This window comes from Hibiscus syriacus, unplaced genomic scaffold, assembly GCF_006381635.1.
Source record: "Hibiscus syriacus cultivar Baekdansim isolate YM2019G1 unplaced genomic scaffold, ASM638163v2 tig00110579_pilon, whole genome shotgun sequence".
NCBI classification, from domain to species: domain Eukaryota; kingdom Viridiplantae; phylum Streptophyta; class Magnoliopsida; order Malvales; family Malvaceae; genus Hibiscus; species Hibiscus syriacus.
The window spans coordinates 105,010-117,400 of record NW_024062790.1 but is presented as its reverse complement, the minus strand read 5'-3'; the positions used below and the strand labels follow the sequence as shown (position 1 = coordinate 117,400).

Below are 12,391 nucleotides of genomic sequence, written 5' to 3'. Positions count from 1 at the left end.
CAACTGCTGATGTAGCTAAATTATACTTAGATACTGTTTATAAACTTCATGGCCAACCTAAAATGGCCATTTCTGACAGAGACAAGACATTCACCAGTCTCTTTTGGAGAGAACTGATGAAACAACTAGGTACTAAAACTCTATTTAGTACTGCTTATCATCCAGAGACTGATGGTCAGACAGAAAGGGTGAATCAATGTGTGAAACAGTATTTGAGGGGCTTATGTTTCTTTCAGCCAAAGCAGTGGGCTAAATGGCTGCCACATGCATAGTGGTGGTATAATACGACCTACCACATTGCCCTAAAACTTACACCATTTGAGGTATTGTATGGCTACAAGCCTCATACTATGGTTTGGAAAGAAGACACTAATGTGCAGTCTATGAGTGAGTTAATGAGAAGTAGGGAAGATATCAAGCAGTTACTGAAGCTACAACTTGAGTATGCAAGTAACAGAATGAAACAATACACATACAAGAAACGAACATAAAGAGTTTTTGCAGTGGGAGATACTGTTTACCTGAAATTGCAACCTTATCGTCAGACTTCCTTGGCCCTGCGCAAGAATTTAAAGTTAGCAGCGAAATACTACGGACCTTATAAAATTATTGAGAAGATAGGTGAGGTTGTGTATAAGTTAGACTTACCAGTTTCTTCGAGGTTACATCCTGTTTTTCACGTGAGCCTTCTGAAGAAGCACGTCGGGGATTCAACTGTATCTTCAAAGGATCCTCTTGACATGGACGATGACGGTCAGATTAGAATTGAGCCATACAAGATTATGGGTAGACGAATCATCAATCAATAGAACAAACCTGTAACGCAGTTATTGGTGCGTTGGAAGAATCTCGATGACACCAGTGATACATGGGAGGATTACACTGTTCTTCGAGGCCAGTTTCTTGAATTTGATCCTTGAGGACAATGATCCTTTCCAGCGGCGGGTATTGTTACAGTTGGAGGAGATGAGCGTGGAGAGAAGCGTGGAAGAGAGGAAGAAAGTGGAGAAATAATTGGGGAAAGCAATGGCCAAGGGTTAGGGATTGTAGATGGAGAATTGGGAATCGGGGTAAAAGAGGGGTTTGAAATTGGAAAATTAGGGATTAAAGTAAATGAAGAAGGAGAGATGTATTTACCTTCGGAAGATGAGCAGATTAAGCAAGTGGGTCAAGAGGAAGTGGGCCAGCAGAAGCAGATTGAGCAAGTGGGTCAAGAGGAAGTGGGCCAGCAAGCATTCCCAGTCCAAGAAGAGATGGTGTAGCCCAAGTTCGGTGGTCCAATACCTGAAAAGAGAATATAAAATTAGCTGTTATATCTGTTATGCAGTACTGCCAGCTGACATGCTTTAATTTACCATTTTAGCCCTGTAACTAAATAAACATCGACTGAGAGGTTTTGATTCCTCAAGTAATGAATGAAGCATTTCTTTCCTGAATTCTCTCAATTCTCTAATTCTTCTTCTCAAATCTTTTTCTATTTCTCTTGACTATAACAGTTATCTGGATCTATTATCAAAGTATTACGATAACATTTAATAGCCTCCCTGTATTCTCTATCTGACCGCTACAAGGGACCATAAATATGCCAGCAAACATGACTTTTTAGATCGAACATGAAAACAATGTTAGGAAAAGATGGCGCAACTTTGACATTGCATCGTTTAAAAGAATAAACGAGCCAACCTTTAAACCTAGTCGAACGAGCTCATATGCTTCAGATTTTCGATCCATGCAATTTAACGTCAATCCCTTCATCGATAATGTTTATGAAAACAAGGGGGACATCATAAAATTGTACACAAATACAATAAACAAACAGTTACTAGTAAGAGTATAAAATTAGTAAATTTAAACTGTGTTTTTCTACAAGGCTAGACATATTAAATAGAATGTGCGGCGGGTAAGCTAGGACATGCAATTGGGAGGCTGATAAGCTAGCTAAAGAGGGTATTGGATGATGTTTGAGCTTTATGGTTGTTTTGGTTTGTATTTTATTTCGGACAGTTTATTTAGTAAGCTGTAATCTTATGTAAACATGGTTTTAATATAATGAGGTACTCTTTTCCTCCTTCCGCTAGTTGCCTCTTTCACAAGAGCCAACTATGAGGGAGGTTTTTAATGAGACCTCCTATTCCTATCAAAAAAAAGAATGTGCGGCGGGTGGGGGTGCTATTACAATAATCATACCTCATGGAATAGTGAATTGTAGCTAGTGCTTTCCAAAATGATATTGACAACAATCACAAGACATAAGATGAATCCACCGAAACACGCATGTGAGGGTTACAAGCATTTTTGTAAGGATTATCAAAACCAAACACGGAAAACAACACAAACCGTTAGAGTTCTTGCATCTTTATAGATACACTTAGAAAGCCCCAGTAATAAGCAATATGTCCCTCTTGGTCAGAAAGGCATCAAATTAAACTACCTCCATGATCAGGAAACTTTTTCAGTATTGCATCTGCGGCCTTCAGTCCTTTCTTGTACTGTTTAGTTTCATAAGATTTCTGAAATGATTAGAATAAACAATAGCTTTAGCACTAGAAGATGGATGCCAAATCAATAATGTAGAAGTTTATTTGTGAGAATTAACTAGAGTACAGTGACAGATAAAAACCAATTACAAAAAATCGGTCGAAAAGAAAAGAGAGACAAAATGTGTCGAGAGTTTACTTAAGGTAAAAAGGAGTGAAATTCAACTGTCAAAATTCTACTTTTCACCTTTTTGCTTTAAAAAAAAATGGAGGATTCCCAGTGGCATCACTGGCATGCGTAAAACATTAAACTGTTGCTATTCTATATGTAATACCAACAAGTTCTTACAATATGTAAATATTAAATCTTAACTTTGAAGTAAACAATAAATGAGAACCGGCTTTGTCAATTTACCAAATCTAACACAAAGTAGATTATAGATTCATTTAATATTAACAACTTAACAAGTGATTAAATTAATTGATGTTGATTTTAGAGGTCGTGATTTCAAACACCAAAAACTGCATGAGTGATTGAATATTTAGTTGAAAATATTTATAACATATATTACTTTGTAGAATCGTTTTAGTTTAATAAAAAAAATTGAATCATTTTAAGTTTTTATAATTTAATAATATTTTTTAAAATTATTTAAATTTAAATTAAAAGTTAAAATGTTCAGTTACCACCAAATGAACAAACTAAAAGTACAAAATTATGTTTTTTTCTTTCTTTTCTTTTTTTTTTTGTTCTAATTAGTTTGTCATTTTTTTAGTTTGACTTTAATGTTGTATTATATTTATACAAAATGTTGATGGGTGATAACATTTTACTAAATTACTAGTTGTTCTGGAAAAAATACTAATAATAATACGTTAAATTTAAAAAAATCGTCTTATTTTTTTAATAGTTTAAGGTGATTGTAAATAATATATGTTTAGAATTTTCTTAACGTATTGATAATGCACACGCACCTTACAAATGAAATTATTAAATCCGAAATCTCGAGAGAGAATGTTAATGTTCTCTCTTACTATTGAAACCACTTGATACATTCGTTGCTCTATTTTCAGTTTCATTACAGGAGCATTGTAATTATATGTATCTAATTTAATCCCAATAATTCACAAGTTTAAAATGTAATCTTTTGTATCCAACATAAATTTATAAAATTTATGTTATTAATTTTATTGTCAAAATGATATGCTTGTGATGTTTTTAAAATCTCTAATAGAAAATATTGGGTTTAGACATATGAGATTTTTATAATTATCAATTAATTTATGTGTAGTTTACATGTATATATAAGTAAAAGGAGTTTACCATTGGAAAGATTACAAAGTATGACTTACATCGAATATGAAATTATAAAATGAAGTGAGATTAATAATTAACCAGAATTATATCTCTCTGTCTCGTCACCTACTCTAACAAAAACACCATCAAGTGCTACAAGGAATTTAAGATTAGTGATCTTCTGAAAAGCTATGTGATACGATTAAAATGAGGATAAGATGAATAGACAAGTAATTGAAGTTGTTTTCCACGTATGAAACATTAATCTGTTTATAACAATTTTTTGAATTAAATATAGATACTTCTGAATCGATTGGTTATTCATTAATTTTTTAATAAGTCTCGATTAAACATCAAGAACTCAAAACATGTCAAAAAATTAGACATGATATAATTAAATTAACCCTAGTGTTTTAAATCACATTCATTAACCAATACCCCATTACCCTAGTATTTGATTATTTATAATCGACAATGTTTTGTTCAATGATTAAAATTGAATACACCCCATAGTTAAGCTGTTCAACTATGTATTACGTCGAGCCCACAAGATTGCAAAACATTTCTTAAGGCAGCAACACTTTGGTTTTCATCAAGTTAGTTCTAACAAAGATGAGAGATCGAAATCAAGAAAGATCTTTCAACTTAAAACTTCAAAACACTTGTCACCAAATGCACTGATAAAATTAAAGAATCCATTGGACGAGTAGAATCCAACCCTGCAATATCTCAATAACTAACCAGCCTCCAAAGACGAAAAAAAAAAACAAAGAAAAATCTCAAACATTGATGATGTACTTCTCAAAACCAAGCTCAACCCATCAATCAGACAAGTATTCTTTCACCAAAGAGGGGACGACATCACTTTTCACCTGTGCAAATAAAAATAAATAAATGAAGTTCATCAAGCAAACATCTGATGCACAATAATTCTTGTTCACACGTTTATAAAGCCCGCCTAAACTTCTCACAAGCTTCATCAGAAATTCAAGCCACAAGAAAAACCTGCATGAAACCATAACAGCAGTTTCAGAACTTTTGCAGAGCAAACCAGTGTGAGAAAAATATCATTTTCTCTAAATATATATCCATACCGCACATCTAAACAAGGGAATGCTACCCGTCAGGCCACAATAATATTCTTAAACTGAATGCAGCATGAGCAGGCGTTTGTCACATATAACTGCCAGAACAAAAATGGAAGAAAGAAAGAGATAGGTTAGAATGAATGAACAAGGAAACCTCCAATTAATGGGAGAAAAGTACTGCACATAATATACCAACTCAGAACTCATTTATGCACAAATGCCAACAAAAAAAACTTCGAAACTGCCAAAATGCAACAGGGCCATGTTAAATCAATGAAATAGTCTCTCAAGTGCCTGAAGTGACAAGAAATCTTCAATCTCTTACTTGGGGGATGGGAGGCAGGGGGAACGCAGACATGTAAACTACATAATTATTTATGCTTTCTTGGACATCAAACAACTGCCTAAGGACTAATAACTTTCTTCTAATAGAACAGAAGATTATAGATTCCAATCAGATTAATCAGAGCATTAACTAGGGATGGAACATGATTTACCTACACTACTCCAGAACAAGTTGCAGCCCAAAGTGTTCCAGGTCAAAATCTGAAGATCACAAAGGGCCAGGAAGAAAGGCCTGCAACACCAAGTAATTCACAAATAAGAATTCCAAACATCTACAAAGATGATAAGAACCTCTGGGAAATAAGAAATTTGACCTTCATTATTGGGACGGGCTCCATCTTTAATAACTAAATCACTTGCTAAAGCTCATTTCTGAATATCTGCATGGAAATGAATGACAAAACAATTCAAGAGGCGTACATATAACAGTTGATAGAAACAGAGTGAAAAAAGTTTCCACCCATCCACAGAAAGACCTAAGATTTTCAACTTGCCTGCGAGGCTGCTTATTTGGGTTATTTTGTAGTTGCCCAAATTCATCACTCACAAGCTCTGCATAGGAAGCTTGTTTAACTACCAAAACATAAGAAACGGGAAAGGTCTATGTTCAGAAATCCAAGATAAAGGCAGGATCATGGCTTACCAGTTCCCTGGGAAGTCTTCCATTCATTATTTGTTTTGTTAGACGTATTTTCTTTGCTGCAAAGGGTAGTTAAATATTATTAAACAATCAGCAAGCAAAGATAACAACCAACTTTTAACTTGTAAATGGAATATAACATAACCAGTTACACTTCTGCAATTTACTCCACCCCCTCCCCCCAATCCCCCTCCTCACACGCTTAAGGTATGGTAAATTACGAAACATTTATTTTTAAGGGTGCAAGGCTTTGACCATCAAACAATCTACCAGTAAAAGCATTGCAAACTGCATCAACGGGCCATTATGGAACTAAATTTACACGAACATGGAAACTCATAAATACATGATGTATATTTTATAAAAAAAAACTAATAAATACACTTTTAAAACATCTTTCAACAATTATTTTCCGTTTTGAAGTAATCTACGTGAAAAGAAAAATATTTCTATCTCCCATACAATCATCCTCCATGAGACCTCTGATGTCACACTAAATATATTGGTTGGGATCCTATAAAAACGAAGATATGGCTGAGATTGAATAAACAGAAGAATGGATATAGCTAACACATTCAGCTGAAGCTAATTATGTTTTAATCCTGATTGAAGAGGTTTCTAGCAAAAAGATTCCAATCAGATGTTATCCTTCAAACTTGACAGCAGGGAGGCAAACGTTGAATGCTTCCAGTTACAAGATCAATTTAAAGTTAATTTTTCCTTCCCAGTCAGGAAAGCAGAAGGAAAAGAATGGAAACCAATGCAGTTAAAAACAAGCAGGTTAAGGTGACCAAAAACCACGCTACCAACCTTGAGGATCCAGTAGAAGATATCTGTCCTGATGGACGAGCATGATAAGACCCATCAACTGCAATATAAGGTGGACAGTATGTTGCCCCTAAAGCTCCAGCAGCACCCGTCAATACTGGCAGCCTAAACATGAACATGAAAGTCGTTAATATGCTTTTGGCACCAACAGATAAATTAATCAGATTAAAATAATTGAGGATATGTGACCGAGAGAATTACATTGCATTGGTAGTCAAATAATTGTCCACACTCTAAGCAATTATTGCATTACTCTTTCATTACTGTCAAAATCTGTTGCAAATGGAGACTAGCCATGAAAATATCATCTACAGACTATGGGGTGTCCTAAAAGCTGACTCATGACTAAACCTTATTTTGCATAATGGAGAGACAACTAAAAACCATGGGGGGGGGGGACTAACCAATAGAAAACAGATGCATTTGACAGGGGAAATAATCTACAGGGAAAGAATTACTATACCATGTCATTTCAGAATTTCCCCTACCAAGTTGCGGCTGGGCAACATATCCAGGAAATGCCATGCCAACAGCAGGAACACCAAGGCCACCAGGGTGCTGGCCCCCAAATTGCATAACTGCATGTCAATAATTCAAGGGGAAAAGCATTAAAAAATTAGCTTATAGAGGGTTTAATATCAAGAACTAGGAAATAATAGAAATATTGAACAGAAAATATAGAATAATAGACCTGAATCTATGCAACTCTGTATATAAAAGTTATTCCCTAATATCCCATAGTATTTTGAACACAAATAACTCAAATAAGATCCAACCTCTACCCAACCCAGGAAAAAAAGCATATCCCAATGGAAACCTAGATCCCAGCAATCAAAACTCCATCTGAAGTCTTACCTATACTCAGATGAAAACTATATCTAATATCTCCTAAAACATTTAATCCATGCAAAACTTCAAACAAAAACGGGGCCAAGTATTTACTGTGCACAGTTCCAGATACTGCAATTTTCCACTTCTACATTTTAAATTTACAGTAATATTGTTATCTAGATATATTATTAAAGAGCAATGAATATAGACTTTACCAGGCAGAAAGGCAGGAAAGTTTTGATCACCCTGGTTGACAGCAATACTCCCAGTAGCTCCCATAATATGAGCTCCACCATAAAGAAAAGAGCCCCTTCCGGCTCCTTGAGCACTTCCTTTTCCCTTGCTCGCCAATGCATCCTTGGATTTACTTGTTTCTGACGATTCAAGCTCTCCAGATTCATAGGAACAGACTGACGTGGCTTTTTTTGGAGGAGAGGAAGATTGAGACCCAACAATACCAGGATGCTGGCCCAACTGCTGAGCAGCTGCTTGTACAAAAGAAAGTGCCCTGCCTTGGACAGAACTTCTCTGAACAGAATTCACCTGCGTTGGTGGAGAAAACTTGTTTACTTGGTTCTGATGAGGAGCTGGCTGATAGGCCTTCTGTCCAGGGATAGCTACACCTCTCCCTTGTACCCGGGAATGAGAGGGCTGACCAGTATTACCTAATTGTACGTTAGTTAAAGGCTTCACAAAAGCTGACATGCTGGAATCATCTATATAAAGCTTGGTCATGCTGAGAGAATCAAGTACATTCTTCCCTTGTAATGTACTGGATTGCGAAACAGAAAAATTCTCATCTGTAACAGGAGGGTGAAGTTTTCTGCTTATGCTTCCAGCTTGCATGTCCTTCTTCTGAGTCAAAGTAATGTCTTTGTTGGAAGACCCTGATGGATAGAAGGGAGGAGAAGCGGAACTCAAGCTTGATTCAACAATATGTTTCCTAGCAGGAACTGAAGCAGTGTCTGCATTTGTTTCAGGTATGAAAGCTCTACTTGAATTGGCTTGTGAAGTTCTCTCATGAGGTTTCCCAGAACTAAAACATTTTATCTCAATGTCATGCAAACTTAATCATGGTTAAGAGATAGAACTTAAGAAAAAAATGCACATATGAATGCTCACAGTTTGTTTTGTGTCGGAGGTGCCTGACTGCTCTTTTTCATATTAGGTTCATACCTCCTAGGTCCTCTACCTCTCACAGCCTTAGAAGCATGGTTCTGATTATTGCTTTTCCCAGATGCTTTGGGCCTACTTCCTCTAGAATACCCACTATCTGGATCCCTATTTTTACTCCGAGTTCGATATCTACCTCGAGAAGATCTTCCACCCTGAGTGTGGAAGAAAAATATATCAGTAAGGAAAGAAGAAAGATCAAATGATAATAAGACAGAAAATAAAAACTTATCATGCAAGTTGAATATGTACAAAACCCTTACTTCTTCATAATGTTTTTCTTGCAAATTCATCTCCTCAAACTTATCATGTCCCCATTTCCTATCATCTTTGGATTCCCACAATTTCCTTCCACCATGTGTTCGCCTAAAACAGAAAACTCAGGTTGATACACGGCTTAAAAACATTTATAAAAGCTTTAATGGAAAAGGCAGGCAAGGTAGTGGCAATGCAAATAAGAGTGTAAAGAAGAAAAAAAACCAAAGTAAAATACTGAAGATTAAACCCATAAAAATATTAAATCAACACCAGAAATCAAGCACCGGAAACAAAGTCATTGGGTTATTAGTTCAACAGTCTCATTAAAAAGGCCAAATCTTTGCAAATGCACAAGATAATAAATAACCTGAGTCTTTACTCAAACATATCAATGAAACATGGGTATAAATGAAGATTTGGAGCATAAAAACCAATTGTTATCAAAGTCTAATGTAGTTGTCATAGAATTGCCAGTACGGATGAACAGTATTTAACAATTCAATGTAAATTTCATAGTTAGTCGTGTTATTAATTAAAATAGCAATTTAGGCCCAGAAAAGCTAAAGATAAAATTTTGAATACCTATTACGACCGCCAACATTGTCTCGGAATCTATCATCGTGCATATAAAATGTCCCAGCAGTTGGCACTGCAAATGGCTCATTTTCCTTCTTTTCTTCTTCACCTTCTTCTCCTAAATGATTATTATCATTATTGTTAATCTCCACTTCCTCGTCCACATTCCTGTTCCCATCAACCACCCCCAGCTCCTTTACATCTTCTCCGTTCCTCTCCACATTCCCTTGCAACTCTCCTTTCCTTACTTCCTCTACCTCCTCTTCATCAAATCCCCCCTCTTCATCATACACTTCTTCTTCGTCGTCGTCAAAGTCCAATTCTTCTTCGTCATCATCAAAATCTGCAGCACCGCCCTGATCATCTGATTCATCGGAATGAATCACAGCCCTCCGATCCACCCTTGCCTCGGTGTTATTAGCCTCTTCCCTTTCATCTTCCTCATCGTCACTCGCCGCCTCTCTCCTCCGCATCGCCAGTGACCGTTTCGCCTCCTCTGGATCACTCTCGTACTCCAACTCTTCTTCACCTGTCATAGCCATCAGGTCCTCGCCAACCAAAACTAACTCGAATAAAACTTAGATAAGAAATTTTTTTTTTTTTTGTAACGAGGCAAAGACCAAATTCAAAACCAATTGCTTAAAAGTCGAAGAGAAACCAATACCCAAGGAGCCTTGAAATTGAAGGGTAATTTAGGTTATTTATTTTAAAAGAATGGTATCTAGGAGGAAGCGTTATATAGGAAAACCCTAGACTTTACAGATTAAAAGAGTTTGGGCAAAACTAAAACTCAACGGTGAGAAGAGAGAACTTCGTTTTGTTATGAATGTTTTTGGGAAATTACTTGATAGGGTTATTTTGGGAAATTACGTAACTCACAAGTCAGATTGGGTTTTGAGAGTTAACTCATAACTTATATTTTTCTCACGTGATACTATTACATAATATAAATTTTAATTTATTTTTTAATAAAAATTTAAATAATCATTAATAATATTTTCAGTTCTATTTGAACCTAAACATAACATTAATGAAAGTGTAAAAATTGAAATAATGAATGTAACAAACTATTCTACAAACAGTTTTAAATATATTGATAAACAGCAATAAAAGTGTTCTAATTATACGATATCATTCATTTTCTAATCAGAAGGCACGTCATGATAAATACAACATAAAATATCGAATTATAATAACGATATACAAAATTATATCTTAAAAATAAAAAATAATCGTATTATAGAGAAAGTTAGAAAACTACTTTAAAAAAATTCGCAAAGATAATTACATAAAAAAATATTGAGAAAATATTGAATAAATTCTACAGTTTTAGTACGTATTAAATTGTATCATTGAATTGAAAATTAACTTTTCTTTCGGTATTTAAATTTTGAAAAATAATATTTATTTATTTAATCCGTGTTAATTTAAAAAAAATAATGATTTGATATATTAAATATAAATTTAATTATCTTATTTGATCATATTTAATTATAATTAAAATAATGTTTTTTAAAAGAAAAAAATCCATAAACTTCTAGAGAATAAAAAGATCGTGATTTATTTTTTAAAATTACAATTATATACAAAATTTAAAAATATAAATGAAAAAAATATATCAGTTATCACGATTCCATAATATTTCTTTTTTATGTTGCTTTAAATTTTCAGTTACTAGTGTTTTATTCCATGAAACAAGTATTTCCATTTCCAACATCTACACCGACAAAACATTGCTTGCTTCTCTACAGTCTGTTTGAGTGATTATATTTGAAATGAACTGAAAATTTAAATTTGCATTAAGCTTATCTTTAATATTATTCACCCGTCCTATGGAAAAAGGACTAAAAAACCTCATTCCAAAAAATAAAATTAATGAAGCAAAAGTAATCGATGTTGATTGAACAATACAAAATAAAGAGAAACCTAAGATATCTATACCATTATATAAAAGCAATCCCATCAAAGGAGAGAGAGAAAATCTCAAAATAACTCTTTAATTTTTCTCTTATTTTACTTTTTCAATATTTTTTTCCTGTTTTCCTTCTTCAGTTTTGACGAGGGCGGTGTCGGCTAACGTTGGGACCGTTGAACGATCAATAACGGTGCCACTGAAATGAGTTAATAAAGTTATTTAGTCATTAAGGCTTATCTCAAGTCAAGTGACAAGATATTTAAAACTGAATTGGGTTGTATTATTGTTTCTTTCTTGTACCAAGCAAGAGATGAAATAAAGAAGAAGAAGATATTTTATTTTAGTCTCTTAAGTGGTGATTGTTTTTGCAGAGGTAAAATGTTTGCAGTATGCGGATTACATCAGCATATATCTGCAGCAGAAGAGGTAGACCAAAAGTCTGCAGTCTGCAAGAAGAAGACTGTTTGTTTTTAACGTATGCAGACTGTTAAAATAAACTGAAATGTAAATAAACTGATTTTTTAAACTTAAAAGAGTTTTGCAAAACTGAAATTTAAATAATTTTAGTTTTACAATACTGAAATTTAAACAATCCATACAACTACAATAATAACTTTTTTAAAATAAATCAATCTATATTTTAAAATAAATCAATCCATACTAAAATATAAATCATTTTGCACACGCCTTACTACTGAACCAAGCTAGATCTTTGTGTCATGAATTACACAATACCTTATATATTGAACCTATACCACATGAAAAGTTTAAGACTAGACCACTAGAACAAGAATATATATAAATTTTTTTAATTAAAAAAATAAACCACTAATTAAATAAAAAAGATATAATTTAGACATAAGAGTTTTGAAGACCTTTAACAGTGAAAACAAATAGCATATTAGTGCATTTGTTTTTCATTTTCCATGGCATATGTTTTCGTGATTTCTTAATATCATTTTC

The 12,391-nt window shown here is 34.0% G+C and overlaps 1 protein-coding gene across 2 annotated transcripts; it reads right to left on the bottom strand.

The window, feature by feature from the left end:
• Positions 1 to 4,418: 4,418 nt before the first annotated feature.
• On the bottom strand, positions 4,419 to 10,109 carry LOC120133400 (protein MLN51 homolog). Of its 2 annotated transcripts, none has more exons than XM_039149994.1 (12): positions 9,520 to 10,109; positions 8,943 to 9,045; positions 8,629 to 8,834; positions 7,722 to 8,542; positions 7,139 to 7,253; positions 6,658 to 6,780; positions 5,851 to 5,906; positions 5,702 to 5,759; positions 5,522 to 5,587; positions 5,360 to 5,439; positions 4,869 to 4,957; positions 4,419 to 4,779 (listed from the first exon to the last, which is right to left on the bottom strand). In XM_039149994.1, the coding sequence occupies exons 1-9, from the start codon at positions 10,053 to 10,055 to the stop codon at positions 5,560 to 5,562; spliced, it is 2,046 nt and encodes a 681-aa protein (XP_039005925.1). In that variant the 5' UTR covers positions 10,056 to 10,109; the 3' UTR covers positions 4,419 to 4,779; positions 4,869 to 4,957; positions 5,360 to 5,439; positions 5,522 to 5,559. The 2 variants fall into 2 exon arrangements, with proteins under 2 accessions (XP_039005925.1, XP_039005924.1); XM_039149993.1 differs by having other exon boundaries at positions 8,629 to 8,837; positions 8,946 to 9,045.
• Positions 10,110 to 12,391: the final 2,282 nt, after the last annotated feature.